The sequence below is a fragment of the Schistocerca gregaria genome, chromosome 3 (assembly GCF_023897955.1).
Source record: "Schistocerca gregaria isolate iqSchGreg1 chromosome 3, iqSchGreg1.2, whole genome shotgun sequence".
In the NCBI taxonomy this organism is placed as follows: Eukaryota; Metazoa; Arthropoda; class Insecta; order Orthoptera; family Acrididae; genus Schistocerca; species Schistocerca gregaria.
In genome coordinates this window covers 475,501,631-475,523,454 of record NC_064922.1, presented here as the reverse complement: position 1 = coordinate 475,523,454, position 21,824 = coordinate 475,501,631, and the positions used below count along the sequence as shown (strand labels likewise).

General features: G+C 36.8%; 1 protein-coding gene across 2 annotated transcripts in view; it reads right to left on the bottom strand.

The window, feature by feature from the left end:
* Positions 1-416: 416 nt before the first annotated feature.
* LOC126355002 (low-density lipoprotein receptor-related protein 6) overlaps positions 417-21,824 on the bottom strand; it is a 309,816-nt gene continuing 288,408 nt past the window's right edge. The window contains exons 19-22 of one of the 2 annotated variants that reach the window (XM_050005129.1): positions 19,957-20,143; positions 15,988-16,300; positions 8,394-8,582; positions 417-5,720 (exon numbers count right to left, since the gene is read on the bottom strand). In XM_050005129.1, coding sequence (XP_049861086.1) covers positions 4,849-5,720; positions 8,394-8,582; positions 15,988-16,300; positions 19,957-20,143 — 1,561 coding nt within the window. In that variant the 3' untranslated portion in view covers positions 417-4,848. The remainder of the gene's footprint in view (positions 5,721-8,393; positions 8,583-15,987; positions 16,301-19,956; positions 20,144-21,824) is intronic. The other variant, XM_050005130.1, reaches the window with a different exon arrangement.

Sequence of the window (21,824 nt, the reverse complement as noted above, 5' to 3'; positions counted from 1 at the left end):
TTCATGTCCCTTGATTCTGAGAGCTACAGTCTGTATTTTCCATGATAATGTCACAGTTATAAAAAACTGTAAATGAGCAGTAATAGAGAAGTTACATAAACTGAAGTAAAATTAGGGTTTAATGTCCTATCAATGACTAGGGCATTAGAGACAGCACATGCTCAGTTACGAAAGGAAACTAGCTGTGTTCTTTTTTGATGAAACCATCTTTGAATTTTTGTCTTGTTTCGAGAAATCGTGGAAAACCAAAATCCATATACTGTCTTCTCTAATGCAAGTTAAATGCCTTAACTATTGCACCACTTAATCTGCAGCTCCTAAACTAATGTTCTACCTACAGCAACACATTAATTTGGGGGATGGGAGAGTGAACAGGTTTTCTTTATATCTAACAAGAAAAGATCACTCACAATATATAAATTCTTTTGAGAATTTATTGCAGTTAGCAATTGCGGCAGCAAGAATATATTCTACAAACACAATGTACACTTATTTACATTTTCTTATATCTTTGACCTTTGTACAAGAATTACAACAACAATGAATAGAACCATGTCTTAAGCTTCACTTTTATGGCACAGTAATTTAAAAACAAAAATATCAACATTTAAATGCTATTTTCAGGAACATTTGACTATGCAACTAATGTACAAGCTCAATGCACGTGATTCTGTATATATACACACAAGTCCTGAGTAATGTTTTGCACTTTAATAAATCACACACTGAAAAAAGAGGCACTTTTCCATACACATATACAGGTGTGTACATGGTTACCATCATACACAGATTTACATAATGACAATAGGTACCTTCATATTACCGAGTAAGTACTCATCTTTAACTTAAAAAATAAGATGTGCAGAAATTAGGTGCTTTTGAGATGAAATGACCACACAAAATTCCGATACTTAAATATATTTTAAGTAAGTAATTGCAACTCACCATTCAGCAGAGATGTTTAGTTGTAGATAGGCACAATACAAAGACTGTCAAACAAGTTACCTTTGGGCCAAAAATGCTTTCTTCTGAATTAGACAACACACACACACACACACACACACACACACACACAAACACAGAGAGAGAGAGAGAGAGAGAGAGAGAGAGAGAGAGAGAGAGAGAGAGAGAGAGAGAGAGAGTTGTATGTGCATGTTGTCTTATTCAGAAGAAGCCCTTTTTGGCCAAAACCCAATTTGTCTGACAGTCTTTTTGTTGTTCATATCTGTGACTCAACATCTCTGCTTTATTGTGAGTAGCAATCTGTCCTTTTCATAATACTGTCATAGCACATATTGTCATTGTGTAAACTGTGACTATCAAATAATGGACCTATACATATCTATTGTCTTAAGAACAATCAGTCACTTTAAACAGGAAATCACAATAAATAAAGTGAGGAAACTGTGTTAGATCTTAATATCCTAACTCAATATTTTTCTCTCATAATCAAGGTTACAACACTTGAATTTCTAAAAGGGATCTTATGGTGGATGTAAAGAGGGTACCTTTTATATCAGTCTCTGAAATACAGCTACTGAATACGGGACAAGTAAATATTCAGGTTCCAGTCAATCACTGAATTTGTCTATGAAGAGTGTGACAGATGTGTCCTTACTGAACATTTCAGAATGTCACACTTCCTAAAAATCCAACAGCATGAAGCAAAATGGAATAATTAAGTACACTGCTAACAAAGATCAACACATCTAGTTTATGACACAGCTTATATGCCTTCCAACAGATTTCTTCAGCCTCCAAAACAAATTACTACAATGTCTTTACACCATGCAATATGATTACAAAAATAGGATATGTTATTGTTGCACAACATGTTATTAAAATTATAAATGGCAAATGCCATTTCAAAAAATTGTTCCTAGTAACAAATTTGCCTACAGTTTATTTTAACACTTATTTAAGGCACCCTTTTAGAATTATGTTTAACATTTACCAAATGTTGTATGTGTGTTTCCTGTTTAAATAATTATAGCCATTATTTTGTTTACAATACATTCAAATAATAGGAATGCCATCCTATAATTTGCATTTCAAAAATTAATCAAATTACAAGAACAATTAGAATATGTCTGCAATTCAATTCGAAGTCTGATATCTGCGACAATTTGACTAAATGAATACTGGAAATAATTATTTTTAATAAAATATTTGTTACTGTAATTTAAGAGATAAGCCTCATACCACTGAATCTAAATTGGCATCAGTTTTAAATGATGTGTTGCAAAATAAAATAGACTGTATCAACTGACAACTACAGAAAAGAGGCAAAGACTGAGTTGGTAGTTCTTGCAAATCCTAGGTGTAAAAGGCAATACTAAAAACATATACACACATTTACAACGTGCCATTATAATATAGGTGAAATACTGAATATAGAGACATGACATGCAAAGTAATGAAAATGGAAAGTTGCGAAAAGAAACTTTAATAAATAAATGAGGAGAAAGTTAATGAGTGTACTTTTTAACATAAATGCCAATGTGGGAATAAAGAAGTTCACTTGTTTCTGTATGTGTAAGTGCAAAGTCTGCTTAGTCTAAGTCCACTTCTGATCAGGTTAACATTATACAAATTAAACTGTTTCATAAATTATTCTCAAATTAAATCAGAAGTGAATTCTGTGTGCAAGGATACAATAACACACAAAAGCTCTGGAGAAACAGAAACTGATTATTAATTGAATGCCCATAATTTTTTCCATTTAATAAAAGAAATTCATAATGCTTTTAACAATATTTTGAACAGACAGGACTGATATGAATGTGCCACATATCAACCCATTTCACAAAGATTTGATCACAGCAGCTCACAAAGTTAAAATTAAATTTACACGTTAGGTTACATTCAAATCAACATAAATGTTACAAGCTGTTCCGAATAAGACTGTCACATTAACACAGTTAAAGAAATAAACACCTCTGGAAGTATTTCTCTAGCTGCCCCAAACCAAACAGTTTGTGCAATTAAATGTTTTTGTTTACACAATGAACATAAGGCAATATTATGACACTGCACAAATATGCTTCACTACCGATAGTGTGTTGAGCATAACAGGTAAGAAATGTTTTCCATTAATGAAACATATTAGACTATCATGCTGCTCATCAAAGTAAACGGTAGCAAAGCAAGTTACAATCATAAGCCTAATGTATTATAAAAATTCTCTCACTGAAGAACAATTACACAACTGAAACGAACAATCATTATATAGAAACTGTTAAGTACAAAAATGTTGAGCAACACACCATTCTGTTTATAAAATGGGAAATTTGACAACAAATAAGCCAATACAGCCCATTTCTTGGAAAATTAGCCTCATATAATATACACATGTACATAAAACACACATTTAAAAAAAAAACACTCTAAATAAACAAATGTACATCATTTTATAAAAATACTTATTATCAACGTAATTATATATAAATATACAGAAAAGCTAAATTTCCAACAAGATGAAGTATGAACTTACTGAAACTTGATAGAAATACAATTTTTGATACATGTAGTTTCTAAGCCATGAACATCATAAATTATTTTGACATAAAATTCACATCAATCGTTTCAAATCGCTAGGCTATGTTATTATACGTATTTTCAGTGACTGTCCAGCTTCACAGAAGCACATACACTAGAAATGTCAAATTATGCTCCTTAGAGAAACAAAATATATTTAGAGTTTGAAATGGCACATAACATTACATATGATTTATTGATTATTAAAAAAGTACTTGTTTTTAAATGAAATTAGTTTTCGTATACTTTTCAAAGTGAAGGATCATTTTCAAATTTAGGGAAGATCTTGTATTTGCTGACATTACATTAAAGTGTAAAATTTGAATATAAAACTCTCACCAATTAATAATGTACCAGAAGATTAATGTCTACGCAATTACAAATTAACATCGCTTGCCACATTTTTCTGCCTGTAGGTGAACGTTTATCTCGGGAACTATGGTAGATCTTTTGATATGGTATTCTCTAATACATAGACTTATTTATGAGGAAGGTTTGTGCATAAAATTTATTTCTGTTTTGCCAGACAAGTCGTCAACTTTTAGATACCTGTGTGAAGCCAGGGTGAGGCAGGTCAACAGTTGTAACATATAAGTTAATTAGTTTTCGCATGTCAGATCTAATACAAAAAATATTTTCCCCATTTACAATGTCAGCAACTACCAGAAGGCGCAGTTAATATTTCATATTTATAAAATACAAGAAAAAACAAAGTCTCAATAAAAAAAAAGGTCTGCTGTGTTAACTAATATTATCAGTCTAATACAATGCAGTCATCACAACATGCTAAAACATTGCATGCAAGTGACACAACATTAATGTCATATAAAATTTTATTTTAACAATTATTAAAGATTAATACTCCACGTGTAACAAAAATAATTTTCATATATATGTATATACGTATATGGCATTAACGTTAATGTACAAAGGATATGGCTGCATAGGATATAGCAAACATTCTGCGGAACTTCTTCCTCCAACAATAGCTAAACATGAAAATTTTTTTCAGTACATATGCTATCATGATTTCAATGAAAACTCATTCATTATATGCGCTTAATTTCTATTCAACAGAAAACTCTCACTAACTGTCTTTCTTATCAATATTATATCATAAAACAAAAATTACATTACAGAATTGTTTTTTCACTTACATTCTTTTGAAACACTTCTGTTTTCATTCTTAGCACCAGAAATAATCATCTTACTCAAACTGATCACATCATGTTGCAGCTGCTGTACTGTTCAGATGTTCAATGTTACAAGTCTGAAAACAATGATGCCTCCAATCCACACACTGATTCACTATCAGCAATCACAGCGGCTGCCGGGAGATGGCACTGGTGAAGGTGGAGGTGGAAGGGGATTGAAGTACGTGGACGATCTCCCTGCAGTAGACGATGGTGATGGGGGACACGAAGTTGGTATTCCGCCTTCACTATGATAGTGAGATCTTGGTGTGGGAGGTGGAGGAAATGGATCTGAGTCATACTCAGAGGCAGGAGGAGCATAATACCTGCCACCACGCAGTGGATAATTTGAATCTGATTCATCACATACATCAGTGCTACACGGTGTTGGAGGAGGTGGCTGGTTAATAGCCCGGTAATGCCTATAGGGTCTATATCTAGAAGCACCAGAAGAAGAGCAACAATAATCCTCATTGTAACTATGGTGAAGTCTTCTTGTAGAATCAGCTGTGGTTGCAGGACTAGGAGGTGGATTCAGTGTTTCACGAGGATAACAAAGCAGAGATGAAGACGACATCAACATTGGAGCAACTACAGGTCCACCACCTTCAGTTGTGGAGCTGGAAGCTCCAGTGATGTGATTCCTATCATAGCTATTTGTAGTAGTTGTACTGCCATTCAGCATTGACATGTGCACACCATCAATCCCTGGTTTTGTGGGCCCTTTAACTAAACGATGTCCATTCTTCTGCAGTGTGGTCACAGTACAAATAGGTTTGGGAACACCTCTTAAAGGTTTAGGTGATAAGGGATCACCTGCCGAGTCATCTAGTTCATCATCTAGAGCTATATTGTTGGAACCCATTAAGCGTTTTCGGCAGTAATACAAGAAAAGACCAATTGTTATCAGTGCAGCCACAGCAATGATGACACCAACAGCTAATGCACTTTTGTGTGATTTTTCTGCCAACGCTGGGTCCCCTTTTGAAGCTGTAAAACGAAAATGTTAAAGCATTAGCACATTATTAACACAGGTACTTATTTGTTAGATCTTTGACAAATAGGTTTAGATTCAAAATATTTTATAATAGACAGCTTTTGTAAAAGGAAAGGGAAAGAACTATACAGGGTGCTGGAGGAAAGAGAAAGTGTGTGTGAGACTGGAGTGGGAGCAGGGAGGGCTAAGAGGCAGGTAAAGGAACTAGCAAGGTTTTTGGCTACTGAGGTTACAGGAATGAAGCGTGTTACTGGAGGAGTTTCCACCTGCGCAATTCAGAAAAGCTGGTGTTTGTGTCCAGAATCCATAGGGCATCCATAGGGCTGTGATACAGCCCTTGAAGTCAAGAACACAGTTTTAGGCGGCATGCTTGGCAAATGGGCAGTCCTTCTGTCTATTAGGTGAAGTTTGGCAGCAGCTGTTCGTGCAAAGGCAGACAGCTTGTTAGTGCTCATGCCTACACAGAATATATCACAGTGGTTGCTGTTAGCTGGTAGAACACATGGCTGTTTTTACAGATGGCCCTGGCTTTGTCAGAGCAGGTAATGCCTGTGACAACTGAAATAGGCAGCAGCAGGTGGGTGGGTGGATGGATGGAACAGGTCTTGCAGCTACCCACGTGGCAAGAGGTTAGGAGCAGGGGTGGAATAGTCCCTATTCCAAGCTAGGACTAGCTGAAAACAGCCATGTGGTTCACCAACTTATCCACTATATGGCATTCTGTATGGTCATGACCACTAACAAGCTGTATGTCTGCATGAATGGCCACTGCCAAACTGTGGCCAAGAGACACCTGGGCCACCCAGTTGCTTGCCATGCCATCCAACGTGGTGTGCTCAACTTCAACAACTGCTTCACAGCCCATGCCATATGGATTCTTCCGACCAACATCAGCTTTTCTGAGCTGCACAGGTGGGAAGTCTCCCTGCATCCTACTAGTCTCAACCTGCACTTGTCCCTGTCCTCCACCTTCTTCTATGCATTCCCTATTCCCACTCAAACCTCACAAATGCTTTCTGTCCTCCCAACACACCTACATGGTCCCTTCCACTTATTTGCATACCTCCTATCCATCCTCCCCCCCCCCCCCCCAAAAAAAAGCTTCCCGGTGCCTAGAGATGAGAGTGATACTGTGTGTGTGTGTGTGTGTGTGTGTGTGTGTGTGTGTGTGTGTGTGTGTGTGTGTGTGTGAATATAAATCTGAAGAAGGAAAGGCTGTGTCTGCTTGCCTTGTCTACTTTTAAATGTGCCTATCTGCTGCTCAGCATCTTCTCTATGCGGTGAGTTGCAATCTATCCTAATCCTTATTGTTAATAATAAGATTGTAATTTAATTTTTGAGTTTCTGGTATTGTAATTTTCATTTCCTTGTGTAAGAGAATTGTTTCAAAGAATGCAGAACTCTACTATGAATTTCAGTATCCATCATAAACTTTTCTTGGACACTGCTTTCATAATCTTCTGCTACAGTCATATACTGAAATGAACACACACTGGCCTGCAAGTGTAAAATTCTTTATTTTAATTTGTGGGTTGGTGGATCAACTCTGAATACTATGCTAAGGACAAACAATGGTTGCAAAATTATGTCGGCGGGAAGTTTGTTTGAAGGGCAACATAACGTAAGGCGCATAAAATCTGAAAGCAAGCCATACACCCAGAAAAGTTGTGTTTGGTATTCTTTATTAGCTCTCTCATGCTATTAAAAAACTTGTCTTAATGTCTTTGTTACATATCTTACGCAGGACAAGAAGAGGTGCACATCAAATAGTGAATGTTTATAGTTAAGTTATTTTATATTACTTCAGTCTCATTTTAGTTTTATTCCAGTGGCTGTAAAACTTTAAATGCTTAGGTTTCCTTGTATGACAGTTTTTGGTGAAACCAACAACAAAGAACTTGGGAAACATCAAAAAATTCTTTTACAACTTTAATCATGTCACTGATATAAAATTACAAGTATTGCATTAAATACTGTGATCCCATTGCTTTGTATTGCTTGGAATACATTATAAAGAAATAAGCAATGTAAAAAGCTCAAGTTGATCACCCATCTCAAGTTCATTCACAGTCGGATCCACATGGGTCAATTTATTTTCTCTGCAGCTCCACAAAATCAAGATATAAAACATTCATTCAGCATCTTCTACCACACAAAAACACCAGAAATAATATGTACTGGCCAACAGCAGTGATGCTAACAAAAAGCCAACCAAACATTGAGTAGAATAAAAACCGAAATATATTTTGAAACTAAATACACCCTGGATAACATACAAAAACCTCATGTACTTCAACTACATCATAATGTATCTTCAATTCTGGAAAATACTGTAACAGTCATTTCAACTCTTCAGAAATAATATGAAAATTTGAAGAGGTTCATTTCTCATTCTCTTCAAAGGTATATACTTTAGTGCTTTCTTTATCAGCTATTATGCATGGTAAAAAGGTGCTAAATCACAATAGCAAAAAGCTCAATTATATGTAGATTTTATACACATATCTGAAATGTTGAAAGGATTGTACCTATTGTTGATGATTCTAATACAAGAAGAATAAAAATAACATGATTCAAAACACACTGATGAAGCTCGTAATACTGATAAATTTAACTTAGTGTTTTCAGATACTTTAATTTAATGTGAACAACACAAAAATACTCACATCCCAATATACAAAGAGCATGGGCTTCATCACTGCCATCATTACAGTTTTTTATACCATCACATTTCATTGTGTTTGAGATGCATATTCCCGTATCAATACACAGAAATTCGTCTCTTGACTTGCAACAATGTGATTCGTCAAAACCATCTGGGCACTGTGGTGTACCATCACATACCCACGCCTTCTCTGTAGAAAAAGGAACCAAAAGAATAAGAACTATTACATATAATCAAAACATTCATCTGGCAATCCAAATATTAGGACTATGTAATTAAAACAAACATCATTTCTGTACTTGATATGCAATAACTGAAGCATGACAGACAACACTGTGTAACATTTACAGAAAATAATATCCTTTTGAAATTTTTTAGACTGCTAGTTATAAATGTGTGATGCTGAGTTCATCATCTTTCATTTGTTCCTTTAAACAATGGTATGAATGAGGAGATTGTTATTCACCACATCAAGTCACAGCAGCCAAAGACAACAGAGACCATAACTGTGAGAGTTTAGTGTTCTTATTTGAACCTGGATTTCTCCTTTGTTTATTTAAGGTATATTGAATGAAGTAAAATGCTACAGTGTGAGAGTATGTAGAGTTAATGATATAAATGCTTTCCCTCTCCTTCCCTCTTTCCTGAAGAAGCAAATGTTGGTTGCGAAAGCTAGAAATTTTGTGTGTGTTTGTGTGTTATTTTATTGTGCCTGTCTACCAGCGCTTTCCTGCTTGGTAAGTCTTGGAATCTTTGTTTTTAGTATGTAGAGTTATACAGACATGCATCTAATGAAAATTTATCTGTTGATAAAAATATAACAAATCTAATGTCACACTGAGAAACAAGAACATTTATAGGCTTCACTAATTTTGGATGCAAGAGATAAAAAAGGCACTTTTTAGTCACTTTTCACATAATTCTGATAGCTATGTAACATTATTTCCAGGCTACCCAGATGATGTAGCACTGTTTTTGTATGGTAGTCAGCTCAGCCAATTTCCGGCGGCCGGGGAAAGGAGTGTTCTGCTTGAAGAGGATGGACTGGATTTTCTATAATCCTTCTGAATGGTTGGTTTCACAGGGAGATAAATTTTCCCATTACAGCCATGCAGAAAGGGTTCTAAATGTCCTGTCAGAGGGCAGCACCTTTCACTAGTTCTGTAAGCAGGAGTAGGGGAATGGCCAATGACAGTTTGCTCCTGTTTTCCAACTGACTGAAAAGCCTGTATTTTAAACAATTTTGTGGAGTGGTGGGGAGCACACAAAATAGAGGAATCCAGCCATCAACCCTTTTGGGTGGGGGTGTTAAGTCATGACGCCTCTGTGCTGGAATTTTTATTTGAATGTAGTTTTCATTTCGGAGTTGTGGAGTGAAGGATCCTCCCTGATCAACCAAGCCGCATTTCTGCAACAGAAAGCTGACAAAGTATTCGGAAGTGCATTCCTCTGTGCGGGAGTTAATTACAGGTTGGGCATATTCCTGCTGTTGTCTGTGACCATTGCGGAGTAACATGTGTGGACTTTTTTGATGAGTTATGAGGTCATGGTGAAAAAGGAGCCAGTAGCTTGGCTACGGTTAATTCTGGTCAATAAATTTCACTGGTTTCTACGTAAATTGGAGAGTAGTGCTTTTGGGTGACCTTTTCTCTGTTGGCATTGAACTGTGTTCCCATCTAGTTGTTAGTTGTTGTCAACAGCAATCACTAATAGATAGTTGAAGGTATTCACTGAGCAGTTAGTGGCAAATCTTTCCAATCCACTGGTCACATCTAGGAATCCTACCTGGAAGCACTTAAGTCATCATCACAAGGAATGGATTAGCTAACACTGATGTGGTACTCTATGAGTTTTGTGATGTCACTTCTGCTATTTCACATTGAGGAGCCATTTCATTATGTGAAACAAAATAAGTTCTGTGATATTTCGGCACATGCCACGTAAAGTTGAACCAATAGGAAGCAGGAATGCTCCCTAAATCACATGCAGAAAGAGAGATGCCATATTGTATTTGTCATATCAGTAGACATACATTTTGGTGGGTTTTACGTTAAACCTTACACTCAATGAGTGTATGTTGTTTGTAAGCAGCTGCACATTGAATATCTTGAGAAAGAATCATCATAGGAACAATTTGTTGTAATAAAATGATAGGAAACTTCTGGTGATTAACGAATTCTCATATCATTATTTTCGTGTTATAACTTTCATGTTATGAAAGTAAGCTATTTTAAGGAAATGGCTCATGGAAGGTTCACGAAAAAATGTCGTTCTTGTTGGGATTTATTAGAAACGTCAATAAATAACAGTTTGACAATTAAAAAACAGCTAACCAATAGCAAAGCTTTAGTGCAGTGTAGTTAGTAGATGCGTCACATTACAGAACAGAAGGTAGATCAAAACAGGATTCGTGTCCCACTATATCCAACTTTTTTTTTTCTTTTCCCACCCTTTCATTTTCTAGAAGATTGTGAGAAATAAATTATGTACTATTTGATGTTGTGTAAATATAAGTGCACACTCTGTAAGGAACAAGTTTGTTCAGTTTGGTGAACTTTTGTAAGTTGACATTCTCACTGACTGGACATGTATCTTACCTTTTTGTCTTGTTACATGTTCATGTATACTAAAGCTTTAATTTATGTACACCACAAACAGAACAACATGAGCAACATATGCACAAGAGGGGAAATTTTTTATTTTAATAGGGCTAATGTAAGAAATTTATATTTGCCCATTTTCGTGGACAAACTGTAAGGTTTGCTACCCAAATAAAATCAACAACTCCACTAACTGCCACTGGAGAGCACTGGGAGCATCCTGCATGCTAATGGCAGTATTTCTCATGACACTGGATATCCAGTCTGCATGCATGTCAATCATAGCTGCCTTGTCTCATGTGACAATGGCTTTACATAGCAACACAGCTTTTCATAATTGACTGTGGAGCTGAGAGAGATATAATTTTGTGTGAAAGGTAAAAGCGAGGCTGGCAACCCTTATTTCACCTGACTGAATAGTGCAGTACAGTAGACACTTAATCTGGGTCCATGAAATCTGAGGAGCAGTACATTGCATCACCAGTCTCGTGTTCCAAGTATTGCCAAGAGCATGTTGATTCTGGTTGCAGCTGTGAGTGTGACTTTGCGCAGCACTATGGAAGCTTTGAGAACAGACAAAAGGAACTGTACAGGAGATAGACATAAGCCTTGTAATGTTTCGAGAATTTCCGCAAATAAATTCTAGAACCACTCGGTCTTTGACCATCTCGAATGCACGATATTTTAAATATAAGTGTGAGAGAGCCTATCTACTATGCGTCGCCTGTCTGTGTGTGCAGGTCCAAAGTGTGTAGTAAAATGACTGTAGACACGGCAGTCAAACGGCACCATCCAGTGTTTGACGGTCGCGCCATGGAAGTTTAATGAAAGTACGTGGCAGACGCAAGGAACTTCTGTGTTATTCCGTACTGTTTTACAGCTTAGATTATTGTAGTGAAAAGAAAAAAGGAAGGAAAGTTGAAATATTGTTAAATGGATACTTGTCTTGGACTTGGAGAGGATAAGACGTGTATTCAGATTCAGGATGAGAATGGACTTGGTTTTTTAAGCCAGCTTTTTCTTACGTGTAAGTGAACTTTGTTTCTAACCTTTGGATATGCGAAGAGACTTACTTGACAGTGTTTGTTCACGTGGAGAAGGAGATTTGTAAAAGTTTTGATGTTCCTACATCTACATGATTACTCTGCAATTCACATTTTAGTGCTTGGCAGAGGGTTCATCGAACCACAATCATACTATCTCTCTACCATTCCACTCCCGAACAGCGCGCGGGAAAAACGAACACCTAAACCTTTCTGTTTGAGCTCTGATTTCTCTTATTTTATTTTCATGATCATTCCTACCTATGTAGGTGGGGCTCAACAAAATATATTTACATTCGGAAGAGAAAGTTGGTGACTGAAATTTCGTAAATAGATCTTTCCGTGACGAAAAACATCTTTGCTTTAATGACTTCCATCCCAACTCGCGTATCATATCTGCCACACTCTCTCCACTATTATGTGATAATACAAAACGAGCTGCCCTTTTCTGCACCCTTTCGAAGTCCTCCGTCAATCCCACCTGGTAAGGATCCCAGAATGTGTAGCAATATTCTAAAAGAGGACGAACGAGTGTAGTGTAAGCTATCTCTTTAGTGAACTTGTTGCATCTTCTAAGTGTCCTGCAGATGAAACGCAACCATTGGCTCGCCTTCCCCACAATATTATCTATGTGGTCTTTCCAACTGAAGTTGTTCGTAATTTTAACACCCACGTACTTAGTTGAATTGACAGCCATGAGAATTGTACTATTTATCAAGTAATCGACTTCCAACGGATTTCTTTTGGAACTCATGTGGATCACGTCACACTTTTCGTTAGTTAGTGTCAACTGCCACCTGCCACACCATACAGCAATCTTTTCTAAATCGCTTTGCAACTGATACTGGTCTTTGGATGACCTTACTAGACGGTAAAGTACAGCATCATCTGCGAACAACCTAAGAGAACTGCTCAGATTGTCACCCAGGTCATTTAGATAGATCAGGAACAGCAGAGGTCCCAGGATGCTTCCCGGGGGAACACATGATATCACTTCAGTTTTAATCGATGATTTGCTGTCTATTACTACGAACTGCGACCTTCCTGACAGGAAATCACGAATCCAGTCGCACAACTGAGACAATACCCCATAGCTCCGCAGCTTGATTAGAAGTCACTTGTGAGGAACGGTGTCAAAAGCTTTCCGGAAATCTAGAAATACAGAATCAACTAGAGATCCCCTGTTGATAGCAGCCATTACTTCGTGCAAATAAAGAGCTAGCTGCATTGCACAAGAACGATGTTTTCTGAAACCATGCAGATTACGTATCAATAGATCGTTCCCTTCGAGGTGATTCATAATGTTTGAATACAGTATATGCTGCAAACCCTACTGCAAACCGACGTCAATGATATAGGTCTGTAGTTCAATGGATTACTCCTACTACCCTTCTCAAACACTGGTGCGACCCGCGCAATTTTCCAATCTGTAGGTACAGATCTATCGGTGAGCGAGCGGTTGTAAATGATTGCTAAGTAGGGAGCTATCGTATCAGTGTAATCTGAAAGGAACCTAATCGGTATACAATCTGGACCTGAAGACTTGCCCGTATCAAGCGATTTGAGTTGCTTTGCAACCCCTAAGATATCTACTTCTAAGAAACTCATGCTAGCAGCTGTTTTGTGTTTCAAATTCTGGAAAATTCCATTCATCTTCCCTGGTGAAGAAATTTTGGAAAACTGCGTTGAATAACTCCGCTTTAGCAGCACAGTCGTCGGTAACAATACCATCGGCACTGCGCAGCGAAGGTATTGACTGCGTCTTGCCGATTGTGTACTTTACATACAAACAGAATTTCTTCGGATTTTCTACCAAATTGAGACAATGTTTCGTTGTGGAACCTATTAAAGGCATCTCGCATTGAAGTCCGTGCCAAATTTCACGTGTCTGTAAATTTTAGCCAATCTTCGGGATTTTGCGTTCTTCTGAACTTTGCATGCTTTTTCCGTCGCCTCTGCGACAGCATTCGGACCTGTTTTGTGTACCATGGGGCATAAGTTTCATCTCTTACCAATTTATGAGGTACGAATCTCTAAATTGCTGTTGCTACTATATCTTTGAATTTGAGCCACATCTCATCTACATTTGCATAGTCAGTTCGGAAGAAATGGAGATTGTCTCTTAGGAAGGCTTCTAATGACACTTTATCCGCTTTTTTAAATAAAATTATTTTGCGTTTGTTTCTGGTGGATTTGGAAGAAACGGTATTGAGCCTAGCTACAAACTTGTGATCACTAATCCCTGTATCAGTCATGATGCTCTCTATTAGCTCTGGATTGTTTGTGGCTAAGAGGTCAAGTGTATTTTCGCAACCATTTACAATTTGCGTGGGTTCGCGGACTAACTGCTCGAAATAATTTTCGGAGAAAACATTTAGGACAATCTCGGAAGATGTTTTCTGCCAACTACCAGTTCTGGACAAGTATTTTTGCCACATATCGAGGGAAGGTTGAAGTCCTCACCAACTGTAACTGTATGAGTGGGGTATTTATTTGTTACGAGACTCAAATTTTCTCTGAACTGTTCCGCAACTATATCATCAGAGTCTGGGGGTCGGTAGAAGGAGCCAAGTATTAACTTAGTTCGGCTGTTAAGTATATCCTCCAACCATACCAATCCACACGGAGTATCTACTTCGACTTCACTACAAGATAAACCACTACTGACAGACACAAACACTCCACCACCAATTCTGCCTAATCTATCTTTCCTGAACACCGTCTCAGACTTCGGAAAAATTTCTGCAGAACTTATTTCAGGCTTTAGCCACCTCTCTGTACCTATAACGATTTCAGCTTCTGTGCTTTCTATTAACGCTTGAAGCACATCGTTACGTGAAGCAAATGAAACTGTGTATGTCTGCCTTTATATATATATATAAAGAGTCTTGAGAAATACTGGTTCCTAACAAATATACTTCGGAGAAGAAGAGAAAAGGAGGTTGCAGAAGCAAGCTAACCCGCAAGGAAAGTCGGCTGACAATGTCAAGTCGTGCCGTTAAAGAAGTGGGAGTTTACACACATACTTCACCACTTTTAAGTTGCCCAAAGCATTAAAGCCTCCCACATGAAAAAACAAATACAGGTTTGACATGCACCATCAGTGGAGTTAACTTTGTGTAATGAGAAACAAAGCTAAATGAAATTATAACAATGTCTTAACATTTCAATACTCTGAGGAAAGTTTATAGCTGACGAACTGATGGCAAGATTTTAGAAATGACACAAGTGACAAATCACAACATTTATGTTTATTAAAAACAAAGATTCCAAGACTTACCAAGCGGGAAAGCGCCGGTAGATAGGCACAATGAATAAAACACACAAACACACACACAGAATTTCGAGCTTTCGCAACCGGCTGCTGCTTTGTCAGGAAAGAGGGAAGGAAAAGGAAAGATGAAAGGATGTGGGTTTTAAGGGAGAGGGTAAGGAGTCATTCCAATCCCGGGAGCGGAAAGACTTACCTTAGGGGGAAAAAAGGATAGGTATATACTCGCGCGCGCGCACACGCACGCACGCACGCACGCACGCACACACACACACACACACACACACACACACACACACACACAAGCCAATTGCGAAAGCTCGAAATTCTGTGTGTGTGTTTGTGCGTTTTATTCATTGTGCCTATCTACCGGCGCTTTCCCGCTTGGTAAGTCTTGGAATCTTTGTTTTTAATATATTTTTCCCATGTGGAAGTTTCTTTCTATTTTATTTACATCAACATTTATGTTTAGTTATATAAATAAATAACTATATTGATAGGAGAACAATACTTTTTCCACAGATATTCTTGACAGAAGGTGGTTGATTTGTATGTCAGTTAAATCTAGAGACTTAATTCTAAACAACGTATAGTGGCTTTGTAATAACCCTATCAGATTTTGCAGATGTCAGTAAACATAAAAAGAGAGATTATAAATTTGTAAATCTTGAAAGACGGTACCAATGCATCGTCCACTCTGGCATTTAAATTGATCTGGTGGACAAGCAGGACAATCCTCTTCATCACTGCCGTCAGCACAATCCTTGTGACCATCACAGCGCCAAGATGCAGGCAGACAATCCTTTAATGAAATGCTCCCTGTGGCACATGTAAAATGATCTTGTCCACATGCAGGTGGTGGAATGCATGTTCGTTCATCATCCTGCAGCCCCAAACCAGCTGGGCAACCACAGGCAGGACCATCACTACCAACTGCCCCTTGCAACTGTAGGCATATATGTGAGCATCCCTCGCATGTCCTTTCCACATATAACTGTAAACAAAAAGAAATTTTTGTTGGCCAGAGACTGAGTACTAAAACTTCACAAGTTTCACTTGCATACTGCCAGTGGCAAGGGATATGAGAGGATTAACAGACCTTCCCTAGTCTGAATAGCAAGACAGAAAATATTTAGTAGTACAAATGTATTGCGGAAAGTTTTGGCAGAATGTAAATAATTTAGGAGTAAAGGTAACAACTCAGTGAACAGCATAAACAATACTGAACAGTTATTTTGCTTTCAGAGAAATAATTTTTTTACTCTCTCTCTCTCTCTCTCTCTCTCTCTCTCTCTCTCTCCCTCTCCCTCTCTTTCTTCATTGTTATATTTGTTTCGCATATAACGCATGGGTGTTTTGGTTGAAAACTTCAATGTACAGCAGTCTTTTCCTTATGCATGCTGCAACTCTGTACGATGAATAGCAAACTCTTCTTTTCATAATAGTCTCGTTACTCCAAATGAATGTAAGGACTTCGGAAACAACAGGAAGCTGCCTGTGAGAATTTTATTATTTTTCCCTTGCTTTCAATATTATTTGAACTCTAGCAGTAGTGAGGTTGTCTACACTGAAAGGAACTATTTAGGCAAAGTAAAAGAAAAACACGTCCAAGAGCTTTTCAGTAGAATGATATCCATTAACAATGAAAATGTACTTCATGATCTGCATTATCTACACTTGTTTTATGAATCTACAGGTGTAAACAATGAAATTGAACTTGTTTACAAGTGCAAGCAAACCTGTTTTGAATGCACACCACAGATGCAATTGAGTAGCATTTTTCTTAAGTACTGATATATGCACATAAGAACTCAGTATAAATATTTATTTGTTTATTAATTTACTTTTCCCTCTTAGTTGTACTGCCACGTGAAGTTTGTTGTCAGCAGTCAATCACCATAGGAAAACAACAGTAAGATTCACAAGTGTCGTACTAGAAGGAAAAATGACTAATAATATTAATCACTCAATCTTTAGATTGGCACAGAAAGGAGTGAGGCATTCAGCCATGAAAATTTTTGACCATCTGCCTAGTAATGTAATGAATTTCGTGTTTAAATAAACTAACATCAAACACAAAAGGAATAATTTCTTAATGTCTATTAGTATGATTTGTGTGTGTGTGTGTGTGTGTGTGTGTGTGTGTGTGTGTGTGTGTGTGTGTGTGTGAGAGAGAGAGAGAGAGAGACTTTGCTGTGTCTTTTGTAGAAGATATCAGGACCTGAATTCTATGAATGTAACAATATTGTGATTTCCAGTCTAGAAAGTGCAAGTGTTTGTACAACAAATTCGAAACATTGTAGATCTGATCTTTCTAGTTTTCTCAATGTTTGAGATTAATAATGAGCTTTCCAGTGTTCTGCCTTGTTACTTATATCATTGTTTCTACATCTGAAGGAGACTACTGGGTCAGTCATCAAAATATTGAGCAGAAAAATGGCAACAACTTGGCTGAAACCCTGAAAGCACACTAGTAACTGCTGACACACATTTATAGTCTGATAATAGCACCCGGATTTTCTTCCCATATACAAATGATTATTTCAGTTGCTTCCATAAATTGATGTATTAACAAAAGTATCACCAGAGTACAGCATTCACATCTCTCTTCACCCTTCAGTATAATAAAATAGCATTAAAACTTTTACTTTGGTGTGTATCCACAGACCTCCCAAGCACACCTGCATTTAGTTGTCAAATCTGTTATCGTTAACGCTAATTAACCATACTTTCTGCATGTGGTCTTATACTCTAGAGGGTGAGATAGTGGTACAATTACCAGATGTACCAGTATGAAATGAGCGTATTTTCTGAAAATCAAACACTAATTCTGAATTGAAAAGTAAAAACCTTTTATTCAAAGTACTGACCATTGCTTTCTATACATTTTGACCACATTTCTGGCAATTTGTGGACACCACACCAATAGAAATGTTCATCTTTTGAAGCAAACCAATCAGACACCCAATTTTCGACTACTTCGCAGGAATCAAAGTGTTCCTCAGCCAATGCATGTCCCATTGATGAAAACAAATGGTAGTCGGAAGGGGCCAAGTCTGGTGAACACGGCGGGTGGAATAGCAGCTCCCAGCCAAGTGTTTTGATTGTATCCTGAACCAGTTTTGCTTTGTGTGCATGTGCATTGTTGGGTAAAAAAATTACTTTTCCATGTCTTCTGGCCCATTCTGGTCTTTTTTTGATCAATGCATAGTTGAAATTGATCATTTGTTGTCTGTAGTGATTAGTATTCACAGTTTCACCGAGTTTTAGAAACTCATGATACACCACACCTTTCTGATCCCACCAAACACAGAGCATTGTCTTCTTGCCATATTGATCTGGTTTTGCAGTCCATGTTGATGGTTGTCCCAGATTAACCCATGATTTTTCCCATTTAGGATTCTTAAAATAAATCCATTTTTCATCGCCAGTAACAATTTGATGCAAAATTGATTTTCTTTCATGTCTTTGAAACAAAATTTGACAAAAGGTTTTTCAGTTTTCCATCTGTCTTTCACTCAGTTTATGTGGCACCCATTTTCCACACTTTTGGATCTTTCCCATAGCTTTCAAATGGTCAGAAATTGTTTGTTGTGCAACATTTAGCATTGCTCCCATTTGCTTCTGACTCAAAGTATCATCTTCATCTAATATTGCTCGTAATTCGGCATCTTTGAACTTTTTTGGTGATCTTCATTTCTTACATCAAAATCATTATTTCTGAACTGTTGAAACCATCTTTTGCATGTTGCTTCTGATAGAGCATGATCACCATATGCCTCGACAAGCATTCGATGCGACTCTGCAGCACTTTTTTTTTCAAATGAAAACAAAAAATTAATGCTTCCCGCAAATCATCACTTTCTGGTACAAAATTCGACATTGTTAACACGATGAAAACATATGATGCTGTTTGTCCATGACTTGATGTATACTAAATATCTTTGACAGATGTCATTAAAAAAAAAGGCTTGTTCACAACAAACGTTCCCTATTGACACATTTGTATCTTAACGCTCATTTCATACTGGTACACCTGGTAGTACCCTCTACCATACACATAAGGTGGCCTTTTGTACAGTTGTAAATGTAAATGGGACTCTTCATGTCTGGAGTAGTAGCGTGGTGATATAATGTAAGTGTCAGCCATATAAACACACTGTAATGTTCTAGAATCGGCAGTTACTATATTACAATGGTTCAGGGAGTACTTGGTCGAAAGTTCACTTAGTTTGAACCACTTGGCATGTTGGAATCGCAGATTAATAGATTAGTGTATTAGACTAGAAGCAGTTATTTCTCATATCCAACTACAAAACTGCTTAATCCAGTGTCAGTAAAATCTAATGATATTGTAAGAAATAGCATAACAGTTATAACTAATGATATTAAAGTCCCTAAATCAGAACAGTATGTTTATGGGGCACTAATGCCAGAAAATCAGAATAAATACAATGAGGCTTCAAAAAATATGCCCACAGTTTTTTTTTTGTCATTACAAAGCCAGCAGCTTTATACCTGTTACTCAAAAGAACACTTTACACTTTGGTTTCAATAATGCCCCACTATTCCAGAAATATTTTTAAGCACAGAATACAGTTACTTTTTAGTTGTCCTTAAGTTAGAATATTCTTTAATGTCTTTATTTACCTTTTCATCGAATGGAAGCACAGCAACAAGTTCAGTGAGATGAGATGCTCTAACAACAGCTTCCTGATGTTTGCCTGTGAGTTTATCTGCTCGTTCTACTTGTTGTTGATCACCATCAACCCAGTATAAGTAGTCTCCCCATACAGCAAGATGCTCTTTAACTACTACTTCTGCCAATACCATCCTTCTGAAAAATAGTTATTTGCTTGGTTAAAATTTGTACATATTGTGAATTATTCTTAGACTTACTTCTGGCATCCGTAATTCTACTTTCCAACAGCATACTTAAACCCATAGCTGTTTTTGTATGGCCTTCCTAAGTAAAATTACTCAACATTACAGAAGTCAACATGTTTTAAAATAATGGTTAACACAATCATCTAATTGATAATGTTGTCATTAAGATAATGAAGTCTAAAACTGAATCAAAGATGATGTTATTTTTGTAAACTAAATTAAAATAATGACATTTTAACAATTAAATATATCTTGGAGAAGAAATGCAATTACATACTCTTGGAAAAGAAATGCAAAACCCAGGAAAACAATCTCTGAAGTTCGTCCACTTTCTTCTTTATAGCACTGTGCAGCTATTTCTCCATTTGCACTCACTTTCTGAAATATCTCTGTCAACACCACTTCTTTTACGTCTTTGAAAATGTCATATCTCTACAACAGTTAGTTTTGATTTGAGAGAAAAAAAATGCAAGAGTTCTTGGCTTTTAGCATAATTTCTTGCTCATTTCTGAATGTTATTTCCCTGTCTTTTTGCTTTCAATATATCTTATGCAGCATGAAAAAATGTCATTTGTCACTAATTAAATGGGTTTTAAAAAATAACTCAAATACATGCCTAACAAATTTTTACAACATTTAAACAGACAAATATTGTTATCACCAGAATTTTTTGATTGTTTCGTAGCCTAGTGATTTATTCAGTGTGCTATTTGAAACAGTGTGAATGGTAATACATTGTGCATCCACTGTCCCAATTTTTGACTTCTTTCTTTTGGCACTCTGTTTACCTTTTTCCTAGGTATCGGGATTATTTCAATGGTCAAGCAGAATCTTTCTCCATTTTTACATCCACCACATATTTATACCTCTTTTCTATTTATTCAACACAACATTTTTTTTTTCCTTTTCTAGTGATCTGACTCCTGAAAATGTCGAATAACACTATCAATCCTATGAACTAATTTTTCTGCCTTGCTACTTTCAATCCAATGGACTATGCCATTCGTCATTCTTTATGATGCTTCATTTTCCATCCACTGTCAGCCAGCCTTTGAACTTTCACTTCCTTCATTCCTTCTTCAACAGACAAGCTACAGGTACACAGCAGGTATAAATTACATTACTGTCTAACACAATTTACGAAAAGTAGGATAGAATTAAGGACTCCTTGAAAGACAGAAAACAACATTTAACACGATGCATACAGAAGAGAGTATCTCATTACTAATCTCTGCTACTCTATCAGCAAGCTACTTGAAATTTGCACATAACCAAAATAGATTTGTTGTTTATCAAGGGAAACATTCATCCTCATCTTTCCCCAGTTCAACAATTGGTAAGCAGGTGTTCTTATTGTGTGCCTCCAAATACTACATTTTCAACAATCACATTTCTAAAAAAAAGTACCTTAACATGTTGACAACACCCTTAGAAGACGAAGGGTATGTAATGTGATGTTATTTTGTGTAACAGATGTTTAAAGTTGAGACACTCCAGAAAATTCAATGAACACCTTAAGGAAAAAATAATTATTTGCACACTTTTGAAGCTTTACTGTCTGCCTTATCCAGAACATCAATGCTGAATTCTGTCAGCTAGTAATTTTTCATAACCAATTAAAAATCATGATT